The 26,763-nt window shown below is 36.5% G+C and overlaps 1 protein-coding gene across 1 annotated transcript in view; it reads right to left on the minus strand.

Annotated features, from left to right (window-relative positions):
* LUZP2 (leucine zipper protein 2) overlaps window positions 1–26,763 on the minus strand; it is a 533,060-nt gene that overhangs the window by 74,766 nt on the left and 431,531 nt on the right. Inside the window, exons 8-9 of the mRNA XM_003122913.6 lie at window positions 26,215–26,289; window positions 11,715–11,882 (exon numbers count right to left, since the gene is read on the minus strand). Of these exons, the coding sequence (XP_003122961.6) occupies window positions 11,715–11,882; window positions 26,215–26,289 (243 nt within the window). The remainder of the gene's footprint in view (window positions 1–11,714; window positions 11,883–26,214; window positions 26,290–26,763) is intronic.

A 26,763-nucleotide genomic window follows, 5' to 3' on the forward strand; every position in this document is an offset into this window, starting at 1 on the left:
CTATTATTCTCCCCCGAATTTTATTTGCTTCTATTACCATGTCCTCCTAAACTTTTTATGTCATTACTAGAATAATTTCTTAAAATCATAATCTCAAAAGGTTTCTCTTCTTAAAAAACTTTTAGTAGATTTTGAGTCTCTGCAAGATATAAAATTAAATGAAAGGATAATTTCCAGAGAGGAAAAAAAAATATTGTTGACAAAATAATCCTAGCAAGTTAATTAAATTCTTTATAGATGTCCTTTTCTTTTGTAAGAGTTATAAGGAAATAACTCTTGTAGGTAATTTTTTTTTAGGATTAAGACTACTGAATCCAAAGAGACAAAAGAAAAGTTAATAGTTACAGATTATTGCCTTTGGAATGGATTAGCAATGAGATCCTGCTGTGTAGCATTGGGAACTATGTCTGGTCACTTATGATGGAGCATGATAATGTGAGAAAAAAGAATGTGTACATGTATGTGTAACTGGGTCACCATGCTGTACAATAGAAAATTGACAGAACATTGTAAGCCAGCTATAATGGAATAAAATAAAAATCATTATATATATAAAGAAAAGTTAGGCAATAATTTCTAGCATTAAGGATAAAATGTCCCGTGGATTGATAATCAGTGGAGAAGCTACTGGAGTCTTATTTATGAGTAGCCAAGTGGTGATAAGAAGGTAAAGACTTTTAAAATAACTTAAGCTTTGTTGGGTTGAAGGCATCACCAAAGTCATTACTATTTGATGAGCATCTAAGAAATTCTAATAAAAATAGAGGCCAAGAAAATAGAACAAATTATTTGTTGGTTCTTAGGCACTGCTAACGGAAGCTCGGGGTGGGTCCAGGCCCTGGTCCCCCGTGGAGCCCTCTTCACGAGGTCACTCAAGATGAAGGTTGGGTCTGTTAAAGGGGGTGGTGGTCAGGAGCACAAGAGGAAAGTGGTGATGGGCATCTAACCTTCTGTGAGCGTGTATGCGAAACCAACAAAGGTGGCAGGAAAGGATGAATCTTCACCAAAAAAAGTGCAAACAAAAAGGAAAAGAGGCTCAAGTGGCTCACCAGGATACTAAAGAATTGGCTGCAGAAAATGGAGAAACTAAAAAGGAGAGTCCAGTCTCTGATGAAGCAGGGAGAAAGAAGCCACAGATGATTAATACTGTGTATTATTTAATATCATATCTTATCAGTGGTTCCTGTCTCCCTTCTTGTACAATCTACAGGAATATCTTCATTAGTATTTTGTAAATACAAGGTTTTAGTAGTTCTAGAAGCAATTTTAAGAAGGAGGGAATCATCATATTTTTTAAATGTAAATGCTTTCTTCTAAAGAGGTGATATAATTTCCTGACCTTTTTTTTTTTTTGGTATAATTAATCAGGAAAGAGGCGAAGTGGGGTTCCTGTTGTGGCTCAGTGGTTAACTGAGGCTAGGAACCATGAGGTTGTGGGTTCAATCCCTGGCCTTGCTCAGTGGGTCAAAAATCCAATGTTGCTGTGCGCTGTGGTGTAGGTGGCGAGTGCAGCTCCTATCCTGTGTTGCTTTGGCTCTGGCACGGGCCGGCAGCTGTAGCTCCAATTAGACCCCTAGCCTGGGAACCTCGTATGCCATGGTGTGGCCCTAGAAAAGACAAAAAAAAAAAAAAAAAAAAAGAGGAGAAGTGTATTGATATGGGAGGTTTTGATTATCTTGGGTGTTAGCTTAACATTCCATAAGTGGGGAAGTTTATTTATTTATTTTTTAATACCCTATAATACTCAACATACTAAATAGCAATTTGGGGTAACAGTTGGGCCTTTAATATGTCTTGAACATTTAAAATTACTTCTATCCTCATGTTTTTTAGTAGAATTTTTTTTTTCTCCTAAAGAAAACCACTCTTTGATTGTGGCTCTTCCTGTCAGAATTTCATGTGCTTTGTAACATCTTTGGTGGTGGCAGTAGTCCAATTTCCCTAGTAACTTTGTTAATGTGCTATGTGAGATTGACAATATGAATATGTGGTGTATATGATATTAAATTGTCAGTTAATGAGACTTATGTAATTTGAGGATAGTGGTACTTGATACACTTTTAAGAAATGCTTGCGTCCAAAATTCAGGCAGGAAAGTCACTAGAATAACTGTTTAAAAAACAATCACAACTACACACCTTTTAGAATTTCAGTACATTAAGAATTATGTACAAATTGAAATATCTGTGCATTGATCCTCAAATCAACCAATAATGTCTCAATTAAGAGAGGAAAAAAAAGGAAAATGGAAACTGTTGGTCTTTCTTTACATAAAAGTTATTTGGTAGAGTTTTCTCTGAATATCAGAATGCCTTCCTAGACATATAAATTAACATTTCCACCAAAAATTGTTTTGTTCCTATGTTATTTTAATTTCAGAAGGATTAAATGAATTATATCTTCATGTTGCTAACAAATATCTTTAAAAGAAGTTCATGAAGATACCCAATTAATAAATTTATATGAGTAATATATATACATATTTTTCTTTTTAGGGCCTCAGGGGTTGAATCAGAGCTGCAGATGTCAGCCTACACCATAGCCACAGTAATGTGGGATCTGAGCTGCATCTGTGACCTACATCACAGCTTGCTGGATCATGAACTCACTGAGAGAGGCCAGGGATCAAACCCACACCCTCACTGACACTATGTCATGTTCTTAACCCACTCAGCCAGAACGGGAACACCTATATAAGTAATATTCTTATTACACGTGTGCCAGTGATGAAGAATAAATGAGAATTTGGTTTCAGACCATCCCAGGGTACAAATCTGCACACCACTGATAGAAAACATCAAAGGACCTGTTTTGCTTTAGTTTTTATATTTGCCAGATTAAATATATATCTTACAACCTATAGTGTTTTCTTCAAATATTTATGTACCTATGTACTATGTATATTCATATAGTAATATTAAAATATGGTATAATTTTGACTTAGCTTCTTTGCCACATAAATGCCATATCTGCTGGGAAAATAAACAAGCAATTATTACCTCCTAAAATCAAAAATGAAACCCAAATGAAACTCCTTAGATGAAACATTACATTGTATACAAATGTTTTAGACTCATGTCTTCATTTTTATTTTCATGGTAACCCTGGACGTACAAAGATATAATATATAGTTTCATAGCATGGAAGAAACACAATCAGCTGGTTGATGTTACAGATAACTAAATGGTTTGCTAGACAGATAGTTAATAGAAAAATAGATGTCTAAAACTGATCACCTCTGGACTAGTTGGGAAATATCTTCTAGAAGCAGGAAAGTAGGGGAAAAGGGAAGGCTTCCGTCTTAGATTCCTTTCCTATTCCTAGAGAAAGGATCTTCATAGTTCCCAGACTTGATTAAAAATATGAGTAATCTGGGAGCTTTGACTGATTCTCCAAACTAGCCTGAACTTCTGCTGGATAATATCAGAATTGTAAGTGTTGACATCAGATTTGAGAAAAGCTCCTAATGATTAAAAAAATGCAGTCTGGTTGAAAACTTTTGGTCTCTGATGATTCCAGGTGCACTGTTTTGAGAGTTCTTGGAAATTACTTTGCAGCAGATTTTTGGCAGGAAAAAAAAAGGGGGGGAAATACAAATCCACCTTGCTTTAAACCTTTAGGCACCAAGCAGAATGCAATTTTCGCTTGAATGCCTTTAAACTCCACTGCCCTAAAATGACTTTGGCATTTTCTACCAAACTGGAAAAAAAAAATTAACAAATCATCCTTGTCCAATTAAGCTTATGCCACTGCGGTAACCTTTACCAATGTCAACTGAAGCTAAATACAAGGCAATGAGTTGCAGGAAAGGAAAAACAAAGAAGGTGGTGACTGCCTGGGTGGGAATGAAATAATGAGCTTTCATAACACAATTTCATCATTTTTTCGTCTACACTACTTTTCTGAATTGCTTCTCATTTCTGCTCTCTTGATTTTCTCCTTTTTTTTTTTTTTTTTTTAGTATTTACTCTTGTGATCACTGACATTAAATGCATTGTATGGATCCGCCTACACTTTTAAGCTTAAAAAAACTATAGTTGTACTTATTTGAATAAATGTATTCTTATATTTTCACAATAAAACAAATAGTTTTTGTTTTAATTAATGTCCTATCAAAAATCTTAAGTCTTCTAAAAGTGTTTTCCTCATTTCCAGATATAGTGCATTATTTAATACATTTATTGACTATTTCTCAGTGTTGGACACTACTACCTATGCTAAATGCTGTATGTTATTTTTCTTATTTCATCTTCATAACAGCTCTGTAAAGTTGGTGCTGTTATTATCCTCTCTTTATATATATGGACACTTAATATGAGAGGAGTAGTTGATTAAGATTTCAAAATTAGAAAGTTGTAGAAAAAACATTTACTTAGCCTGACTAGTGAATCTCATCTCTCTTTAAAAAATAATCCTTGTATTTGTATTCATTATATTCAATTCTTTGGATGTAAATGAAATGTACAGCCCATTTACATAGGCAGAAGTCTCCCTGGGCCCTCAAGAGTCTTGGCTGGAACACTTGGGACAGAAACACAAGACCTTTCTATTTTCATAGGTTTCTGCCCTGCTGTGGTGACCATTGAGTCTCAGCCAAGGAAGCAGATGACCCTGTGGTGGGGAGGAGGGAACAGCCTGGCAGTCTCCATCTCCCTGGGGCACGAGACCCCTGAGAGCTTGGCGCAGGCACAGCCGCATCTTCTTACCAGCGGCCCAGGTCCTGGCAGATCAACCAGGGCTGGGAGGAGCAGGGGCCCTGCCTTCTTAGCTCAGATTCCTTTGCATCCCGTCCTGTGGCAATATCAGCCCTGGGGGAAAAGGAGAGAAGGGAGGAGCCTGGGAATTGGCTTTGTCCAGCACTTTTCTCATCTTGTTTAATCCTCCCAGAAATTCTGAGGAGTAAATATCATCACACTGGTGTATAGAGGGAATCCTAGCTTTTAAACTCCCTATCATGCAGTTATAAATACCAATTATGCTACTGTATTAATAACTCATGTTATTCATCTAAAAGTTGTAGACTGCTTGGTAATATGTTCCTTGTCCCCCATTTAAATTTTTTTTTTTTTTTTTTTTTTTGCATGTGAGACATGTGGAAGTTCCTGGGCCAGGGATTGAACCCACATCACAGTTGTGGCAATTCCAGATCCTTAACCTGCTTAGTATTAGAGAACTTCCTAAAGTCACATTTAATATTTTATAATAAGATGAATATAAGTAAAACAGTACAATGAATACATAAAAATATTTTTTACCAGAATGTGGCATTAGTTATACAAGATTTTTAATAATTATTTTGCTTTTTCTTGGCACTTACTATGCATCTAGCTCTACCACACAGATGGAAGACAAAAATAAATATTTTGATCATGTATTATTTGTATATTATTAATGATGCCCAGTAGGCCTATCTTAAAGGCTCAACACACACACACACATACACACACAAACATACAACCACTCATATACACAGACAAAAGCATGTTATTCACTATCTCTAGGGGTTAGGAGGACCCCGATTTGTAGTATTTGCCAATTTCTATTGTATAAGTATTACCAATTTCAATCTATAAAGGGGATATCATTGAACATGAAGTTAGAGAAATCAGTAGAACACCATCATACAGTACTTGCACTATATGGAACCAAAAGATATAATATCTTCAAGACATAGTCTATTCAGAGATAGTAGCATCAACTAGTAGTTTTGATATTTACACTTGTTTTTAGCAGTATTTACTTAACTGTAAGTATATATAGGCAATATTTAATAATGGCTGTGTTTATGAGCTGATTAGTACACATTCTGAAAATTTAATAATCAGCTTTTACAGGCAGGTATGAGCCATCTCCAGCAAGCCACTGGCATATTTACCATCCTAAATATACACAATGATACACATATTCTGTTTTCTTGTACTAGTAAAACAGACATGGAAAAGTCATGGTACTCAGCTCACCTACAAAATGAAGTGTAGTTCAACAAAAGATAAAGGGGTACACTTTTGCTATAAGCATTTAAGCATTTCACCTATTAGACTACACATAAAACCAAGATCAAGTTATTCCTCTTGCCTAGTGTCCTCTGTTACCCCCCCCATCTTTTCATTCTACACTGTCTCTTCAGGTAATTTAACCAATTTCCAATATTTAATTGTTGTCCATGGTGATGATGCCAAACCCCTTCTCTCCACTCAGGTGCCTTGCCTTAGTTCCAGATTCAAGTGTATAAACCTCTAATGGGTATGGTCACTTGACTGTGTGAAAGACATCTAACACTTAGCATGCTATAAAACAAACCACTGTGGGTTCTTCCAATAAAAGCTCCTGTTGGAGTTCTCTTGTGGTTCAGTGGGTTAAGGATATGGAATTGTTACTGTAGTGGCTTGTGTCACTGCTGTGGTGGGGGTTCAATCCCTGGCCCAGGAAGTGGCATGACAAAACAAACAAACAAACAGCAACAACAAACAACTCTCTGGTCTGTTGTGTCACAGCAGATGGATACAAGCACTGAGTGTTATTCTTGATTTTCATTTTCTCTCTTCATGCATTTCACTTAATCACAACGTCATTGCAGTTCTGTGCCTCAATTACATCTAGAATACCATTTCCATTTCAGCACCATAGATCAGGTCACTGTCATCTGCCTGGATTGGTGAAATAGACTGTGACTGGGTTGCTTGTTTCTATTCTGGTTAGAGTCATTTTATGCAAAATTAAAATCAGATCTCCTAGTTCATACCTTTGCTCTTTATCTCTCTATTGGAATGATATTTTCTACATAATAAAATAACATAATCTTTTAGCAAAGACATGATTTCATGTGCATCTAAGTATCTCCTTCATCTTTATTTTTAATTAAAGCCACTTGGAATATGGAATTACAAATACCAAAAAAAAAGAGTCCTGATCAACTATACACTCTTTGAATTTTTTTCTTTTCTCTTTATAGAAAAATTAAGCTGAAATTTCCAAGAGGTCAGGGTTGTGCCCTTTCAAATTTGCATCTTCAGTGATGAGCGTAGTCCTGACATACAGATGGAAAATAAATCAGTTGAATACGAGGCACTGAATGAACACTCAATAATATAAATTGTCTAACTTATAAGGGAAATGTCCAATGAGAAGAGAGGCACTGCTATGGATTGAATGTTTGTGCTCTACAAAATCTTATGCTGAAGTCCCAACCTCCAATGTGATGGTAATAGGAGGTGGGAGGCTTCTGGAGGTTTAGATGAAGTCATGAGAGTGGGGCCCTCATGGTGGGATTAGTGTCCCTATAAAGAAAAGGAGAGATAGAGATTCATCTCTATCTACATGCAAACACATGTAGAGAAGACCATGTGAGCACACGGCTGTTTACAATCCAGGAAGAGGGTCATCATTAAGCATGGAACCCTGCAGCACTCTGACCTTGGGTTTTACAGCCTCGAGAACTGTGAGAAATGAATGTCTATTGTTTAGTCCATCACATTTTATTACAGCATCCTGAGGTCACTAAAACAGAAATGTAGCAAGTGTGGTCATTTCAGTTCAATTCACCAGAAACACTGCTCTACATACTTGATAAGATAGAGCAAATCCATGAGCTAAGCATACCTATCTCCCTTAAGGGGAGAGGAGTATGCAGCCATCGCTGTATTCCAGGTGTGACCAAGAACCACAAAGAATTAACACTGTGCTATTAGAATATTATAATAAACACTGAGAATAGAAAAAATAACCTAACTGGGAAGGCAAGAAAAAAATTCACTCAAATCAGAGAGAAGCAGACGTAATAGCTATGGAGAATGCAATGAAGGAAAGGAGGCTAGAAAACCTGATTGAGTTTCCTCAGCAGAAACTTAAGCCGTAGGACTAAAAGATTATGTAGCAGACATGCTCCAGAAATTAAAAAAAGCTAATTTACTAATATGTAAATTAGCATTTAAGTTTTTGTCAATAAATTCTTATAATATTGAACTCCCTATCTAATGAAATCTGTATCTTTTAAAGTCCACAGTGAATGTGTATATATATATATTTACATATATATACACAATTGATAGGTATGTATATATATATTCATATATACACATATACACACACATGCACGATGCAATAAAAATTTGTCTGCATTATCCAATCATCTGGAGGACAAAATAAAATGACATATTGGGCCTATTTTGTCTTTTTTTCAGATGTGAGCTGAAAATTGCTTACTTGGACATGTTTCACAGATTTTAGGAAAAGCCATTCAAATGTCCTTCTCTTTTCAAAGAAGAGTTGAAGATTACAAAAAGAAAAAAAAATAGCAGATGGGAACAGCCATATATCACACATATCACAGATAATAAGAAAAAAATATGATTTGTAATGTTCGTGTCACAACATTCCAAGAAAAACACTGAGAAACTGAGGTGCAGAGAGATTAAGTGACGTGATGGTCTCATAGCATCCAGAAAGGGACATAATATCACAGTGGCTATAATTAGCCAACTCTGAAGACTTAGCAGCTAAATGTCCTCATTTAAAACTACTTTTTTTTTTTTTTGTATTTAGAGAAAAGATCTTCCATGACTGAAAAGTTTGCTTCTCTGACATAAAGCTCATGTCACCTTATATTATTCATGGTTTTCAAATGTTACCTGCATATAGAGATTCAAGCCCCACATACACATAAAATACAATTTCCACTGCTATTGAAAAGATAAAGGATATGAGCAAAACATAAATGCCAGAGAAACTTTTAATGATAATCAATAAAACAGAATGCTCTGTAGTACATCAGCTTAGATTTATTGAACTTTATCTTAATTAGAGTTTCCTGTTATTTTGTTTTTGTTTTGAGAAATGAGCAATCTCCAAACCACATGTATCTAAATGCTTTCTGGTTTTTTTGTCATTAGCCAAGAGAAATAATAAATATTTACTATTTATTTCAATGACAGGACAATATTTATTAGCAGTAAATCAGTTAGAGTAAACAATCAGTAATTTCCTTCACTCATTCAAGGTACTAAAGAGCCCAATTTTAATAATGGGCTTAAATAAATGTAATCTGAGTTGGTGATAAGTGTAATGTGCCCGTAAAATTACAAAGGTGCTTTACCTAAAGTCACTGGACTTAACAAGGCTGAGCCTTTGCTCTTCTTTTAGGCTAACATGAAGAGGAGGCAGTATGTGGCTTTCTGGTAGGTGCTGAGCTTCAAGGCCCCTTCAAGGAGAATTAACTCAAAGCTTCTGGCCAAATATAAATTGGTATAACCACTATAGAAAACAGGATGGAGGTACCTCAGAAAAATAAGTGTAGAACTACCATATGACCCAGCAAGCCCACTCCTGGGCATATATTAGGGCAAGACTTTCATTGAAAAAGATACTTGTACCCCTATGTTCACAATAGCCAAGACATGGAAAAAAACTAAATGTCCACTGACAGATGAATAGATTAAGAAGATATGATATATATACACAATGAAACACTGCTCAGCCACAAAAAAGAACAAATTAATGCCATATGCAGCAACATGGATGAAACTAGAGACTCATACTAAATGAAGTCAGAAATACCGTATGATATCACATATCTGGAATCTAATATATTGCACAAATAAACCTATCTACAGAAAAGAAACAAACTCATGGACATGGAGAAGAGACTTGTGGTTGCCAAGGGAGAGGAGGAAGGAGTGGGATGGACTGGGGGTTTGGGGTTAGCAGATGCAAACTAGTGCATTTGGCATGGATAAGCAATGCGATCCTGCTGCATAGCACAGGGAACTATATCTAGTCACTTGTGACGGAGCACGATGGAGAATAATGTGGGAAAATGTGTATATATATATATCAACTATAATAAAACATTTAAAAAAAAAGGCTCTGGCTGAGATGAGAATTACCAGACCCTTACCATTGCCCCAGCCATTTCATTGTAATGCCCCTTCCCCCACCTTGAGTGGCCTGCTCTACTCCTTCCTACCCCCTACTATGAAAGGTATGTGGCCTGCTGCTCACCCTACTTCTATAGGGCCCTTATATTCTCCCAACCAACCAGTAAATGTATCATAAGACCCCTCTTTCCCCAACCAATCAGCAGGTCAGTGAGTATACGGCATTACATGGGTTATAAAAACAGACAGGACCAAGCGCCCCATGTAGGCTCTCCCAGATCATCAGGAAATCATCCCACTGGGCTTGCAACATCTCTTATCTCAATAAACTCTACATTCTCTCCATCTTGCCATGCTCAATAAATTCTTTCTATTCACCCTGATATGAGTCTGGAAATTCTCTTCTTATCAGAGTGCACAGACCACAACAGTAGGTGAGGGAGATTGTGTGGGTAACTACTTAATCAATGGCCAGTTTCAGTAAATTTACCCAGAATTTTTCCTACACATAAAAAAACAATATTATGCAAATTTATTCCCCAAGTTTGGTTAAATTTAAAAAATACTCTAGACCTAGTGTTTTCAAAGATGGAGCAGAAAGATACAAAGGTGAAAAATGTCGGTCTAAAATTTCTGAGATCTTTCAGCACAAAATAAAAACAAAATAATATAAAATGGAAATACATATTTTAAATGATTTTGACAGAGAAACTTGAAATTATACAGATTAATCTGTGTTGTCCAGAAATCTACTAGTTACAGGTAAAAACAGAATATTATAATATTTACTTTGTTTTACTTTATTTTGACTCTTTGTCCTGAAAACAGTATTTCCCTAATCTACAATTTGTCTCTAATCTACAATTTTCCTTATATTTGGGTGAAGGGTATCCTGTTTTCACCCAAATATAAGGAATCAAGGAAATAAGCAGTAAGAGAGCCCCAGATGTAATGTATCATTAGGTATTTGTTAACAGTGGCTCTCAGGTTTTTTTGCCCCCACCCCCCCGACCCAGCCCACTACAGATTTGCTTTAGAAGTTGGACTGGTGTCTGTAACACTTATTTTAATAGCAAGTGATCCCAAGGCAAGTGATAAGAGAGCCAGCACCTTCAAATATACTGACTGACCCTGAACTCCTTTCTTCAATAACTACTTCAGGTTGTCAAGACTGATTTAAGAGTAGAGCCTGGAAATTGAAAGTTCTGATGATTGAAACAAAAGCAGAACTGAAAGGCCCCTTCATCCTGTCTAAAGTAGGGTGGTGGTAGGGATTTGGAGGGAGATTTCTATAAGTCAGTTGCTGTCAAAATCCCCATAGCGAGCTCTTAAAAACTAAAGTTGACTGGAGCCCAACCAGAAAGAATTTGTTTTAACAGGTCTGGAGTGAGTCTCAAGCATCAGATTTTTTTTTTTTTTTTTTTTTTTTTACAAGTATCCCAAGTAATTCTAATGTACAAGAAGTGTTGAGAACTACAGAATTAATTCTTGAAAAATGTGTCCACTTTTGTAAAGATGATAGTTATTCCCTAGGAGACAGTATTTTCCAAATTAAACCTTTGGTATATACTGGAATGTAATAAAAGGTACTATCTTTTAACTATGGTAAAATAATAATAATGACAATCCTAATGCACAGCTGTCTCTGTACTGAAGAAAAATTGTTTTCCAACATCTTCCAAGTGACTACAGAGACTTTACAAACTGGGTTACTATCTCCCATTTACTACCTGATTTTCCAAAGAATTTGAGATCTCACTTGGATTCACTGTGATGATCATATAAAATGAACTATAAAGTACCTTACATGATTTGACTCTTCAAAGCACAAACAAAATATACCTTGCTTTCTGTCCTTGTTTCTGCAATTGTAGTTTGAATTGGTTTGAATGGAATGGACTTCTGAGTTGGATTTGGCTTGAAGAAATTCAAAGGGGGAGGAGGCTGATCACGGAAAACCGTTGAGAGGCAGAGTTGTACAGTCTCTTTCATTGCCTTCAGCTGTGACTCCTATGAAGACAACAGATAACACAATTTTTATATGTCATCATTTACCTGATTGGATTCTCCATTTCCTCCTAGCCTACACTCACTCCCCACAGAAACACATGTTAATTTACAAAAGTAATTCCATTACGATATGTCCTTTAAAGCAGTCTGGTTTTCAGGAGGTAATGTCTTTCCTGGTATATTTTTAACATTGAAATTAAGAGATAGATCTTACATTTTCCCTGATATATATGTATGTGTGTGTGTGTGTGTGTGTGTGTGTGTGTTTATATATATATACATATATATATATATATATATAACAGGGAATAACATATATCTTGACAAAATAAACAAATTTCTGATTAGTGGCTATACTCAGGTGCTAAGAATAAATAATGAAAAGCATCAAGTTAGCAGTTTCAAATATCTATTTTCAGTAAACTCTGTTAAGGCACAACGAATTTTCCCACAGAAAATTGGAGATGTTCATGTTTGCTACTTTTTAGTCATTTGAACTTTGGTGCAATCATCTCATTTGCTCCTATAGGTCTCCTGAAATTGTCAAGGTCACCTAGGATATCAGAATCAAATCAACATCTTATAAAAGAAACCTCCAACTCCTCCCCTTTCATAGCCTTGTGGTAAGCTGTCTTTGCACTTATGTTTCAACCTATTCTTACTCTCTTAGTTTTTAATTTCTTTTTCTTTCTTTATTTTTTGGATCATAAGCCTGTGACCTGGCCTCCTATATTAGATTCTATCTCCATTCCTTCATTACAATGTAGATTTTTCCTGCCAAAGGCCACAGATTTCTGTGAGCAAAGCTGCTGTAATTTGGTCAACTTTTTACTAAAAGCAAAAAACAAAAACAAAGAAACCCCTATCTTTCTAGCTAGTCCCTCTAACTTAACAGCCTGTTATTGACACTGCTCATGTTTGGCTTGACACAGTCCATAAGCAGGACCCAGATGATGATTTTATACCACAATGTCATTACATTTTAACTTGTAATGCTACTGCAGTTTGTTTTGAAACTGCAGGTAAGGCCACCATTCAATTTGAGGTTCACTGGAACAAGATGTCACCTAATGAAATAGGAGGCACAGTGTATAAAGTATAATTTTCCCTAGATCTTACAACCTATTCCCTCCTAAGATAAGCCTTATTTTTGCTCTGTTCTTCTCCTCCCACAAAACCACTTTCCCTACTTCCTTTGCCACATGGTAGTAAAATGCAAAGTCTCAGAAGATCCTGCTTGTCAAGATGTCCTTTATAGCACATCAAACATTCATCTAAAGCCCTTATACTCGCTGTTTCCTTTGCTTGGAGAATACTCTTTCAAATATCTGCCTAGGAAACTTCTACTTAAAATGTATGTTTCAGCTTACATATTATCCTCTTGGAAACATAGTCCCCAATCACCCTTTCACAGAACACTTCTTTCTCAAAGGCTTTATCACATTTCTTAAACTATATCCTATGTAGTACTTGTCATCACTGAAAATTATCTTATGTTTATAATGTAATATGTTTATTTATCTATTTCTTTTTTCCCTTCCTTTATTCTTTTTATAGCCACATCTGTGGTATATGGAAATTCCCAGGCCAGGGTCAAATTGGAGCTGTAGGGATCAAACTCACATCCTCACAGAGCCAATGTTGGATTTGTAACCTGTTGAGCCACAGTGGGAACTTCTGATTTATCTATTTCCATCACAGTGTGATTTCTTTGAGGTATATTTATTTGCAGCATCATCAGTTTCCAACTCAATAAATATTTATAAAATTAATAAAGTAAATTCTCCAGAGAATATAGATTGACTCTGTTTTATGTGAGAAAATAATGAAATATTTCTCATTTTATCCAGTATATTATAAACTACAAAATAGTAATATTTCAAACATTAAAATGCCCATGATTATGCTGTATAATATGTACAGCTTGTAAGAAATTATTGCTAATATATATATGATCTTAAGATTGTGGGAGATTTAGAAGGCAGTTTTTTGTGTCTCTATGTGACAACTTCTCTCAGAAAAATGCATTTTGGGGGAGACAGCAAAATACATCTTGCAAAGACAACAATATCCTTAACTTCTCATATTCTGACAAATAAAAATTCACAGGGTAGTATTCATGTCAATTTTTTTTGTTTGTTTTTCTTTGGCTGCACCTGCCGCATGTGGAAGTTCCCAGGCCTGGGACTAAACCCATGCTACAGCTGTGAACCGAGCCACTTCAGTGACAACTCCAGGTGCACTGAGCCACAAGAGAACTCCATTCTTTGATTTTTTACATGAAAATATTAAGTTCGCAGAGAGATCTGGATTCATCATTGGCCGATGGCTTTGGAGAGATCATGAAAAGCTGTGAATACAAAGGCTTTCCCCTTACCTTTATTTATGACCTGAAATTAGTTCTAATAATTCTGTAAGTTCATTCACCATCTTTGCCTCTCTTCTATAGCTGATCTCTATGTCTCTTGTATTTAGGATAAATAGCATGTTTGTTAATTGATGATATTAGATTCACCTATTTAATAAATAACTATTTATTATGCTCTTGCTATGTGCCAGACACACTGTGACAAAAAGTTCTCATTCTTTAACTACTTTGTCCTGAGAGTATGTGTAGATCACCTAACCTGTATCATCTGTAATACGATATAACAATTTATGCTTTCTTGGGTGGAATTATGTAAGAGTCAGTTGCAAGAGGAATTTTTATTTTTTAATTTAATTAATTTTTTTTTTGGCTGCACTTGCAGCATATAGAAGTTCCCAGGCCAGGAATGAACCTGGGTCGCAGTTGAGACCTGCACTACAGCTGCAGCAATGTCAGATCCTTAACCCACTGTGTCACAAGGGAACTTCCAAATGATTTTTTTTTTAATATGAGAATTTGAGAGATAGATTTCCAAACCATTAGGTTGTTTTTATATTCTGGTACCTGAGGCTAACTATAATTCATAAGATATTGCCAAAGAAATAGGTGATCATTTAGAAAACCAAGACTGATTCTTAGATCTTGAAATTATTATTGCTGATACTGAGATAGTTAACTGAGACTTCTTTCATGAGAAATGTGAGCATGTAAAGATGTCTTCATAATATTTATGAAGTATTTAAGCCTATTTGAAGCTCAGATATAATATTCTTTGGAGCTAGACACCTGAGGAGAATAAAAAGTTCTCATATAAATATGACAGAGAGGTAAAGAGTGATTTCATTAAATTGTAGTTTTTATCTATTTTAAGTGAACTAGCATTTTCCCCTGGCTTTATGACTATAGTTTATGAGCCTCATACATATCTTACATTAGATTTGTTCAATTCAACCCCCAGTAATAGGGAATGCATTTATAGTTCACTGTAGCAAAAGGACTGGCAAGATCCTAAAGGTTAAAGAGAAAAAATTACCACAGACAAGCAGTCCCTCTATGAGGTCATTCACTAATAAAAATAATTACTATGCTTACTTAGTGTTTCTCATGTGCCAAGAATTTTTAATACTTTACTTTTTTGATGCTTATAATTTTTTATTGTTGTTATAAAGTGAATTTTATTTCTATTTAATTTTACTGTGAAATATAGTCTGAGGGATTGGAACAAGGTCATTCAGTGAAGGAGTTATGATGTGAACACAGACAGACCTGCTCTGGAGAACTTTATTTAAAACTTCAACATAATCTCTCATCTGAATGCAGACTGGCGTGATGTGAGCTAGGCACATAGTGGTGATGGTAAAAATGGGGAGGAGGAAGGCACAGGATGGTTAAGACACAGAAAGAAAAATTCTACATTACCTCTGAGTTCTGCAACTTATGACCAATCATAAATTTCCCATGAAATACAACCAGTTTTTATAACCAACATGTACTTAAATTACGCATATTTACTCTGTGTTTTTCTAACCTCATGGATCCATATATAATGTTTTTTCTAATTTATGGTGCCCAAAAAATGGTGAGAGATTGGGAGTACAAGACTGTGTACCATGAGTGTTTTCTGTTTCTCATAGCTCCTAGCTATGAGGGGGCAAAAAATAAAATAAAACCAAAAAAACAAAAATCATTCCAAACTTAGTCATTGACTAAGTAGGTTACTTGAAATCAAATAAGGGAAAATATTTAGTGTGAAGAAGAATGTTCCAACAGGCATAGGTGTTAAAATTTCTGAGAGGGCCAGCCTGCTTCAGGATATTGGGAATTTAACATCTTTCTAGAATTTAAAACATATTGTGGAGATCATGGCAGGGATGGAAAAGAAAGGGGAAAAGATGCTCTAGTTGAACTTTAGGATTGTATATACTTCTGATTTTCTGATTATACCAATTTGATAGAGTCATTTATTTTTCTCTCTCTCTCCCTCTCTTGGCCACACCTGAGGCATGTGAAGTTCCCAGGTCAGAGATCTAACCCGAGCTGCAGTTGCAATCTGAGCCACAGTTGTGGCAATGCCTGATGCTTAACCCATTGCACCACATGGGAACTTCTAAAGAATCATGTCTATTTTTTTTTTCTTTTTTAGGGCTGAACCTGAAGCATATGCAAGTTCCCAGCCTAGGGGTCTAATCAGAGCTACAGCTGCCAGCCTACAACGCCACAGCCACAGCAATGCAGGATCTGAGATGTGTTTGCAACCTACACCACAGTTCACAGCAACACCGGATCCTTAACCCACTAAAGTGAGGCCAGCGATTGAATGTGCATCCTCATGGATACTAGTTGGATTCATTTCTGTTGAGCCACGATGGGAAGTCCCTAAGGTTAATAAGTACATTTTAATTTTAATAAACTGTATTGAAATATAGCAGATAATGGAAAAGTGCACAGGTCTTAAACTTTTTTTTTTTTTGTCTTTTTAGGGCCACACCTGTGGCATATGGAGGTCCCCAGGCTAGAGGGTTGAATCAGAGCTGCAGCAGCCAGCCTACGCCACACCCACAGCAACATGGGATCCCAGCTGAGTCTCAGACCTACACCGCAGCTCATAGTAAGGCCGGATCCTTAACCCACAGAGCGAGGCCAGGGATCAAACCCATGTCCTCATGGATGCTAGTCAGGTTCGTTAACCACTGAGCCATGACGGGAACTCCAAAGAACACTTTTTGAAATTTATATACATTTTAAAGAAATGTTGCTGTATGCACACTGATTTAGAATTATGATTTTTTTCCTTTGGACTGATCCATATGAACCTCTCTTAAGCACTAAAAATTCTTTACTTCTAGTTTACTTTTAATGATCTTTATACTGATCACAGCTTTCTTTGTATTACTCTTAGGCATAGTTTACCTTATTTTTCCTATTCTAATGACAGAGCTCTGGTTTCTTTAAAGATGTCTTTTGTATGAATCATAAAATTTTTGTTCAATGTAGTCTTATAATTTTAGGTTTGTACTTGGTATATTTTATCCATTTAAAATATAACTATTGATATGATATCTATCATTTACTATTCTTTTTATATTTTAGCTCATCTTTTTTATATGCAATAATTTGACTAGAAAGTGGTTATCCTTGTGTTTAAGTTGATTGTGGATTATTTATATTTTTTAATCTGAAGTTGATATCTCTCAAAGCTATGGAAAATTTTATCCACTATCTCTACAAATATTGCTTGTGCCTGTCCCTGACACTGGAACAAAAATTATATAATTTATACATTTTGAAACTATCTCATACACTTCTTATTCTCTATTTACTTTCCATTTACTTATGCTTTCTATACATTGTATAGGTATTTGATATAAATTTTCATTTCACTATTCTAATTCTATATCCAATCATCCAATCTGTTATTAAATGCATCAGTTAAATTCTTTTTATTACTCAAATGAATTTATCACATCTGTAGTTGTATAATGATCATCACAATCTGATTTCACAGGATTTCCATCCCACAGCCCAAGCACATCCTCCCACCCCCCAAACTCTCCTCTGAAGACCATAAGTTTTTCAATGTCCATGAGTCAGCATCTGTTCTGCAAAGAAGTTCAGTCTGTCCTTTTCTCAGATTCCACATGTCAGTGAAAGCATTGGATGTTGGTGTCTCATTGTATGGCTGGCTTCACTTGGCATGATAGTTTCTAGGTCCATCCATGTTGCTAAAAATGCCAGTATTTCATTCCTTCTAATGGCTGAGTAATATTCCATTGTGTATATGTACCATGCCTTCTTGATCCACTCCTCTGTCGATGGACATTTAGATTGTTTCCATGTCTTGGCTATTGTAAACAGTGCTGCAATGAACATTGGAGTACATGTGTCTTTGCAAGTCGTGGTTTTCTCTGGATAGATGCCCAGGAGTGGGATGGCTGGATCAAACGGGAGTTCTCTTTTTAGTTTTCTGAGGCATCTCCATACTGTTTTCCCCAGTGGTTGCACCAATTTACAATCCCACCAACAGTGTACTAGGGTTCCTTTTTCTCCACACCCTCTCTAGCACTTATTGTTTGTAGACTCTTTGATGATGGTCACTCTGGCTGGTGTAAGGTGGTAGCTCAGAGTGGTTTTGATTTGCATTTCTCTAATAATGAGTGGTGTTGAACATCCTTTCATGTGTTTCTCAGCCATCTGTATGTCTTCTTTGGAGAACTGTCTGTTTAGATCTTCTGCCCATTTCTTGATGAGATTGTTTGTTTTTTTGGTATGGAGCTGCAGAAGGTCTTTGCAAATTTTGGAGATGAATCCCTTGTCAGTCGATTCACTTGCAAAGATTTTCTCCCATTCTTTGGGTTGTCTTTTTGTGTTGTTTAGGGTTTCCTTTGCTATGCGGAAACGTTGAAGTTTGATTAGATCCCATTTGTTTATTTTTGCTTTTGTTGTCAATACTCTAAGAGGTGGATCTGAGAAGATGTTGCTGACGTTTATGTCAGAGAGTGTTTGGCCTATGTTTTCCTCTAAGAGTTTTATAGTGTCTGGTCTTATATCTAGGTCTTTAATCCATTTGGAGTTTATTTTTGTGTATGCTGTTAGGAACTGTTCTAATTTCATTCTTTTCCATGTGGCTGTCCAGTTTTCCCAGCACCACTTATTGAACAAGCTGTCCTTTCTCCATTGTGTATTCTAGCCTCTTTTGTCATAGATTAGTTCGCTGTAGGTGCATGGGTTTAATTTTGGGCTTTCTATCCTGTTCCACTGATCAACATTTCTGTCTTTGTGCCAGTACCACATAGTTTTGATGATTGTTGCTTTGGAGTGTAGTCTGAAGTCTGGGGGCCTGATTCCTCCAGCTCCGTTTTTCTTTTTCAGGATGGCTTTGGCTATTCTGGGTCTTTCGTGCTTCCAAACAAACTGTAAAATATTTTGTTCGATTTCTGTGAAAAATGTCCTTGGTAATTTGATAGGGATTGCATTGAATCTGTAGATTGCCTTAGGTAGTATAGTCATTCTGATAATATTAACTCTTCCAATCCACAAGCATGGAATGTCTTTCCATCTATTTGTGTCATCTTTGATTTCTTTCATCAGTGGCTTATAGTTTTCAGAGTACAGGTCTTTTGTCTCTTAAGGTAGGTTTACTCCTAGGTATTTCATTCTTTTGGATGCGATAGTAAATGGGATTGCTTCCCTAATTTCTTTTTCTGCTCTTTCATTGTTAGTGTATAGAAATGCCATCGATTTCTGCATATTAATTTTGTATTCTGTGACTTTGCCAAATTCATGGATGAGCTCTTAGTTTTCTGGCAGAGTCTTGAGGATTTTCTAGGTATAGTATCATATCATCTGCAAATAGGGATAGTTTTACTTTTTCCTTTCCAATTTGGATTCCTTTTATTTCTTTTACTTCTCTTATTGCCGTGGCTAGGACTTCTAAAGCTATGTTGAAGAGTAGTGGTGAGAGCAGACATCTTTGTCTTGTTTCTCATCTCAGCGGGAATTCTTTCAGCTTTTCACCATTGAGAATGATGTTTGCTGTGGGTTTGTCATATATGGCCTTTATCATGTTGAGGTAGGTTCCCGCTATGCTCGCTTTCTGAAGGGTTTTTATCAGAAATGGGTGTTGGATTTTGTCAAAGGTTTTTTTCTGCATCTCTTGAGAGGATCATAAGGTTTTTATTCTTCAGTTTGTTAATGTGGTGTATCACACTGATGGATTTGCGGATATTGAAGAACACTTGCATCCCTGGGATCAATCCCACTTGATCATGATGTACAATCCTTTGAATGTATTGTTGGATGCAGTTTGCTAGTATTTTGTTGAGGGTTTTTGCATCGATGTTCATCAGTGAAATTGGCCTGTAGTTTTCTTTTTTTGTGGTATCTTTGTCTGGTTTTGGTATCAGGGTGATGGTGGCCTCATTGAATGAGTCTGGGAATATCCTTTCCTCTGCAATTTTTTAAAATAGTTTCAGAAGGAGAGGTGTTAACTCTTCTCTAAATGTTTGATAGAATTCACCTGTTAAGCTATCTGGTCCTGGACTTTTGTTGGTTGGAAGTTTTTTAATCACCGTTTCAATTTAAGTTCTTTTCTATTTCATCTTGGTTTAGTCTTGGAAGATTGTACTTTTCTAAGAATTTGTCCATTTCTTCTAGGTTTTCCGTTTTATTGGCATGTAGTTGCATATAGTAGTCTCTTATGATCCTATGTATTTCTGTGATGTGTGTTGTTACTTCTCCTTTTTCATTTCTAATTTTATTGATTTGAGTCCTCTCTGTTTTTTTCTTGATATGTCTGGCTAGGGGTTTATCATTGTTGTTGATCTTTTCAAAGAACCAGCTTTTCGTTTCATTGATCTTTTCTATGAGTTTCTTTGTTTCTATTTCATTGATTTCTGGTCTGATCTTTATGACTTCTTTCCTTCTACTAATTTTAGGTCTTGTCTGTTCTTCTCTCTTGAGCTGCTTTAGATGTAAAGTTAGCTTGTTTATTTGAGCTTTTTCTTGTTTCCTGAGGCGGGCTTGTATTGCTATAAATTTTCCTCTTAGAACATGCTTTTGCCACATCTCATATGTTTTGGAGTGTCGTATCTTTGTTGTCATTTGCTGCTAGGTATTTTTTAATTTCCTCTTTGATTTCTTCAGTAATCCATTGGTTGTTTAGCAGTATGTTGTTGAGTCTCCACTTGTTTGTGTTTTTTGCAGTTTTTTTTCTTCTTGTTGATTTCTAGTCATGTAGCGTTGTGGTCAGAAAAGATGCTTGATATGATTTCAATTTTCTTAAAGTTACTGAGGTTGGGTTTGTAGGCCAGGATGTGATCAATATTAGAAAATGTTCCATGTGCACTTGAGAAGAATGTATATTCTGTTGTTTTTGGATGAAATGTCCTATAAATATCTACTAAGTCCATCTGGATCAATGTGTCATTCAGGGCCTGTGTTTCCTTATTTATTTTCTGTCTGGTTGATCTGTCCACTGCTGTAAATAGGGTGTTTAAGTCTCTCACTATTATTGTGTTACTGTCAATTTCTCCTTTTTAAGGTTGTTAGCAGTTGCCTTATATATTGTGGTGAACCTGTGTTGGGTGCATAGATATTTAAAATTGTTATATCATCTTCTTGGATTGATCCTTTGATCATTATGTAATGTCCATCTTTGTCCCTGAAAATATTCTTCATTTTAAAGTCTATTTTGCCTGAGATGAGTATTGCTACTCCATCTTTCTTTTGATCCCGTTTGCATGAAATATGTTCTTCCATCCTCTCACTTTCAATTTGTATGTGTCCCTAGAAGTGAAGTGGGTCTCGTGAAGACAGCATATATATGGGTCTTGTTTTTGTATCCATTCAGCCAGTCTGTGTCTTTTGGTTGGGGCCTTTAGTCCATTAACATTTAAGGTAATTATTGATATGTATGTTCTTATTGCCATTTTATTAATTACTTTGGATTTGTTTTTGCTGCTGTTTTTTCTTTCCTTCTTCTCTTGTTCTTTTCTGCCTATAGAAATTCCTTTAGTATTTGTTGTAAGGCTGGTTTAGTGTTGCTGAATTCTCTCAGCTTTTGATTATCTGTGAAGCTTTTGATTTCTCCTTCAAATCTGAATGAGAGCCTTGCTGGGTAGAGTAATCTTGGTTGGAGGTTTTTTCCTTTCATCACGTTGAGTGTACCATGCCACTCCCTTCTGGCCTGCAGAGTTTCTGTTGAAAAATCTGCCGATAACCTTTTCGGTGTTCCCTTACATGCTATTTGTTTCTTTTCCCTAGCTGCTTTCAACATTTTCTCCTTGTCTTTAATTTTGGTCAGTTTGATTTGTATGTGTCTCGGGGTATTCCTCCTTGGATTTACTTTATATGGTACTCGTTCTGCTTCCTGGATTTGAGTGTGTCATTCCTTTTCCATGTTAGGGAAGTTTTTGACTATTATCTCTTGGAATATTTTTTTCTGTCTCCTTCTCTCTCTCTTCTCCTTCTGTCACCCCTATAATACAGATGTTGGTGCGTTTAACATTGTCCCAGAGTTCTCTGAGACTCTCTTCATTTCTTTTGTCTTTTTTCTCCTTTTTGTTCCATATCCGTAATTTCCACTAATCTGTCCTCCACCTCGCTTATTCATTCTTTTGACTCCTGTATTCTGCTGTTAGCTGCTTCTAGGGAATTTTTTATTTCAGTTATTGTATTTTGCATCTCTTCTTCTTTAAGTTTTATATCTTGTATCTCTTTGGCCAGTGTTTCCTGTAAGTTATCCATCTTTGCCTCCAGTTTATTTCCAATGTCTTGCATCTTCTTCAGCATCAACAGTCTAAAGTCTTTTTCCTGGAGGCTAAGAATCTCTTCCTCACTTAGCTGTTTTTCTGGAGTTTTTCCTTTCTCCCAGAGTTATAGTTCTCTTTCTTTTCATTTTTATAGGTTTGGTGTGGTGACCTTTTTACAGATAATAGAATTGTAGCCTCTCTTACTTATGGTGTCTTCCCCTCTGTGGCTGAAGTCGGTTTGGGGGGCTTGCTGTAGGCTTGCTGATGGGAGGGGCAGATGCCTGCCCCCTGGTAGGTAGAGATGATTTTAATCCCTCTGGTGGGTGGGGTTTAGTCTCTGGAAGGGATGAGAGGCAGCTGTGTGCCTGAGGGGTCTTTAAGTAGCCCGTACTGAGGAGCAGGGCTGTGATCCTACCTGGGATGTTGTTTGCTTTGGGGCTTCTCAGCAGCTGACTGATAGGTGGGGTCAGATTTTCCCAAAATGGCCACCTCCAGAGAAAGAGAGGGCTCCTGAGTATTTCCGAGAGCTTTTCTTTCAATGTCCTTCCCTCACAACAAGCCACATTCACCCCTGTTTTCCCTGGATGTCCTCCAAGAACTGCAGTCAAGTTTGACCCAGATTCCCATGGAGACTTTGCTTTGTCCTGGGACTCAGTGCACATGAAAGTCTGTGTGTAACTTTTAAGAATGGGGTCTCCATTTCCCCCAGTCCCATGGAGCTCCTGTGCACAAGCCCCACTGGCCTTCAATGCCAGATACTCCGGGGCTCTTTCTCCCCATGCCAGATCTCCACAGGTAAGAACTCTCACTCCTGTAGGTGAGTCTATGAACCAGTTAGTTTTCAGTCTGTGGAACTTCCCACCCAGGAGGTATGGGGTTGTTTATATCATGAAATCCCCCCTCCTACCTCTTGATGTGTTCTCCTCTTTTTCTTCTGGAGTAGGATATCTTTTTTAAGGTTTCTGGTCCATTTGGGTGAAGAGTGTTCAGTCTTTAGTTGTGAATTTTGTTGTTTTTAGGAGAGAGGTTGAGCTCCAGTCCTTCTATTCTGCCATCTTAATCGCTAACTCTCAGTTAAAATCTTAATTACATGAATTATATTGTTCTAATTCTAGAATATCTACTTTTTAAAATAGATTCCAAGTCTGGTGACAATCTATCCTCTCATCTGCTTTACTTCTATTATAATATACATGTAATTTATATATATGCTTATAGAAATATTATGCATATATGGATATAATAGTTGTTAAATTTTTGACTATTTTTTTCATTCCAATATCTGAATCAGTTCTAGGTATACATCTCTTGTTTTCTTCATTTATATTGATAATGCTGTATTCTTTCTTCACATGTCTATATTTTTTATTGTTGCTGTTGTTCTTTTTAGGGCCTCATCCAGGGCATATGGAAGTTCCCAGCCTAGGGGTTGAATCAGAACTGCAGCTGCCTGATAGGTTCCCAGGAGGATGGAGACAAACACTCCCCATGCCCCAAAAGTGGCCATTCACCTTGAAGTGAATACCCTCTCCCAGAATGTGGATGAAGCAAGAAAGAATGGCCTGAGAAAAACACCTGCCTGCATAGATTAACCATCTACAAGTATTAACTGCCTCCTGTCACAGGACTCAACCCCCTACCTCTCCCTTGACCTTCCCCTCCTCCTTATTGTTCCAGCCACAAGTTCCCACCATGAATTCCAGCTTCAGATTCCAGCCACAGATCCTTTATAAGCCTAGCATCTCCTCACAGTCAGGTCTGGTGCCATCTTGAGATTGGTCTGTACCCCTCTGAAGCCTTGATAAATCTCTCTCACTTTACCAACCTAGGCTTGTGCATGTTTCCCTCAGCAAACCTAATACTGCTGGTCTACCCAACAGTCACAACAACGCTGGATCCAAGCCACGTCTGCAACCTGCAGCACAGCTCACGGCAACACTGGATCCTTAATCCACTGAGCGAGGCCAGGGATCCAACCCTCATTCATGGATACTAGTTGGGTTCGTTACCACTGAGACACAATAGGAACACCTATAAATATTTTTATTGCACATAAAGTATTATGTATAAATGAACCAAAAATCCTCCAGATGATACCTTCCACAAGGAGAGGGTCTATTTTTCCACTGTTAGCTGGTTGATAACTCCAGTCTAATCAAAAAATGATCTTAGGCCTGAATGGGTTGAAGTTGTGATAAAAATGCAGATTATTCCTAGATTATCCCTACTGCTTTATCATAGATATTTCAAGTGTCTGACTGAGAGCACTGGAAGTACTTGTCTTTTCAAGTCTGAAATACTATGATTCAATTCTTAGATTCAGAGTTTACTGTATTACTATTTGCTAGGTATAATTTCTTGGAATTAGAAAAAACTACATTGGATGTTCAATAAATAGATGCTGAATGAACAAAGAAATAATTTTTAAATCATTATACCCTTTTGTTCTGAGTGATCTAAAGAAAAAAAGAATTTTTTCTTCCCACAATTTTGTATACTTGATTTAAAAATGAAAGAATATATTAAGAAAATTTTCAGATACCATAACTATTTAGCAGCAGAACAATAATTCTATATTATATGACTAATTCCTTCCTCTATATTATATTTCCCTTTGTATATACCAATTCCCTATTCTCCATGCATGTCTCCCATGAAGGGCATTGACAGGCAAAGGTAGTCATCATATAGGAATTGCAGATTATTCTGAGCATATACAATTGTAATACAATGTATAAAAATAATAAAAACAAAATGAATTAGATGAAACGAGGTTTAAAAAAATTAAAATCTTTTGGAATTAGTGTGATGACTGTAAAAGTCTGTGAACTTTAAAAGTGTGACATATAGTATATGACTTAAATTTCAGTAAAGCTGTTATAAAGATGAACTGTCACCTACTCTTGCATTATCTTTATATGAGCAGAATTGCTTAAGAGAGCTATCTGTCTTCTTTTATGCCTCTACCTTGAGAAGTTTAAGATTTCCAAAATGAAAAGTTTCCAAGAACACTTCTATTTGCTTAGAACTCATTATGTAAATTTAATACATGGCATCTTTGTTGATTATGTAAAGTAGGTTTACTCATTTGTCTGTCTCTGTCTGCCTCTCTCTCTCTTTCTCTCCCTGTGCCATGTGAGGACAAAGCAAAAAGGAGTCTTCTGCAAGCCAGAAAGAAGCTCTCACAAGAACCCAATCAATCATGCTGGCACCCTGATCCCAGACTCCCCTACCTCCAGAGCTGTGAGAAAATAAATGTCTGTGTTTAAAAAAAAAGTAACAGTAAATAAAGTACGTTTACTCATTGTATTATAGAACAAGTGTACCAGTGAGGTGAAAAATAAAACCATGCCATCATAGAGTATCAACCTTCAGTCTTGAGGTGATTTACTATGGCAGCAAAAAACAAAAAAGAATTGGGTTCCAAAGAGAATATCAAACACTCATGAGGAGTTCTCTTATGGTGCAGTGGGTTAAGGATCTGGCATTGTCACTGCGGTGGCATGGGTCGCTGCTATGGCACAAGTTCCATCCTTGGGCCAGAAATTTCCCCATGCTGTGGGCATGGCCAAAAAAAAAAGAGTATGCACAAACATCCATGAATTCTATAACCATCTTACATGCACAGCATCTAAATCTGCAATAATAAATCAAGGGAAGCAATGAGTATACCCCAGCTTCATCTTTAAAACCAAAGTTGCAGATGTCAACTTACCCGGTCAAGAGCTGCTTTTTCCAGCTCATTTTTGGCCACAGATAATTTTCGTTCCAGATCAGTAAGCTGTTGGGCCTGTAAAATGAAAGAAAAGTATATCTTTTTATAAATTCTATAATCCCTCTTCACTTTAAGTGTTGGCCAGTCATTCACTGCCAAAGAACTACAAAAAAAGTAACCTTGTAAAATTCATTTAGAATGAAGTTTAGAAATATTCTATTACATAGTCACTAGGTTAAGCTGCAGAAAATGTTTTTCTGGATGAATATGTACTACATGCTTCATTGGATCCAAACATTTGGTTGAAAAGTTCCAGCTCAAGTCCCTGAAAACACTTGTAATAGAAATCCATTAGTTATGTTTCTAATTGTTATGGACTGAATGACGTCCATCATAAAATTCATAAGCTGAAGTTATAACTACCACTCCCACCATGTTACTGTACTGGGGGATAAGGCCTCTATGGAGATAATTAAAGTTACATGAAGTCATAAAGTTAGGGTCCTAATCCCTCAGAACAGTTGTTCTTATAAGGAGAGGGAGAGACAG

Source organism: Sus scrofa, chromosome 2 (assembly GCF_000003025.6).
Source record: "Sus scrofa isolate TJ Tabasco breed Duroc chromosome 2, Sscrofa11.1, whole genome shotgun sequence".
NCBI lineage: Eukaryota > Metazoa > Chordata > Mammalia > Artiodactyla > Suidae > Sus > Sus scrofa.